This window comes from Chinchilla lanigera, unplaced genomic scaffold (assembly GCF_000276665.1).
Source record: "Chinchilla lanigera isolate Chin_1 unplaced genomic scaffold, ChiLan1.0 scaffold00028, whole genome shotgun sequence".
In the NCBI taxonomy this organism is placed as follows: domain Eukaryota; kingdom Metazoa; phylum Chordata; class Mammalia; order Rodentia; family Chinchillidae; genus Chinchilla; species Chinchilla lanigera.
The window spans coordinates 2,681,881-2,682,698 of record NW_004955429.1 but is presented as its reverse complement, the minus strand read 5'-3'; the positions used below and the strand labels follow the sequence as shown (position 1 = coordinate 2,682,698).

At 55.4% G+C, this 818-nt stretch overlaps 1 protein-coding gene across 13 annotated transcripts in view; it reads right to left on the bottom strand.

Moving 5' to 3' along the window:
* The window catches only part of Abi1 (abl-interactor 1), a 101,412-nt gene extending 101,054 nt beyond the window's left edge, over positions 1-358 (bottom strand). For 3 of the 13 annotated variants that reach the window (XM_005386878.2, XM_005386879.2, XM_013515431.1), the window contains exon 1: positions 67-356. In XM_005386878.2, the coding sequence (XP_005386935.1) occupies positions 67-183 (117 nt within the window). In that variant the 5' untranslated portion in view covers positions 184-356. Of the gene's footprint in view, positions 1-66 lie in introns of all 13 variants that reach the window. The other 10 variants (XM_005386884.2, XM_005386885.2, XM_005386888.2 and 7 more) reach the window with 6 other exon arrangements.
* Positions 359-818: the final 460 nt, after the last annotated feature.

Genomic DNA, 818 nt, shown 5'->3' with positions numbered 1-818 from the left:
TGAGGCGGGGGAAGCTCCCCGCGGCGCCGAGCGGGTCCCCCGCCCGGCCCGGCCCGCGCCCCTCACCTGTATGTAGTTGTTCTCGCAGTAGTCCGCCACCCGGGTCAGGTTCTGGTAACTCTCTATCAGCGCCCTCTTGCCAGACGGGATCTCCTCCTCTAGTAACATCTGCAGCTCTGCCATTTTCCACCCCTCTGCATCGCTTCCTCTCGCGTTAAAGAGACAGAGGCAGCAAGGTCCGCCGCGGCTCCGAGCACCTCACAGCGCGGATCCAAACCGCCTACCCGCCCTCCCGCCGGGTATTGTGGGACCGCACCTCCTCCTCTTCCTCCTCACTTTCCCCGCCCCCCTCCACCCACTTCGCGCAGCCGCCTCCACCGCATTCTCGCGCGAGATTTCATTCTTCTGTGGCGTGGCCTTCTGGGAAATGTAGTCTCTCGTTGGCTCGGTTTCCCGTCAAAAGCGCATGCGTCCAGAGAGCTTCCAAAAAAATAAATGGGAGGAGCGTAAAGAGCTTCGACGCGGATTGTGCGGATTTTATATCCCGAGTTTCCTTACAGCTCCGGAAGATGGCGCCACGGGTTGATTTTAGAAAATGATAGCCTTACCCCGAAAAGGCTATGAAACTTGGCCTCGGTCAATTTGTGAAACGTAAAATGACCATTGTAAAATATAAACCAATCGGAGATAGCCCCTCAGATAAGGATTAGAAATAGAAACTCCAGGGGCTGGGGATACAGCTCAGTGGCATAAACGCCTGCTAGTGCAAGTTCCTGAGTTCGATCCCCGGTACCAAAAAAAAAAAAAAAAGAAAGAAA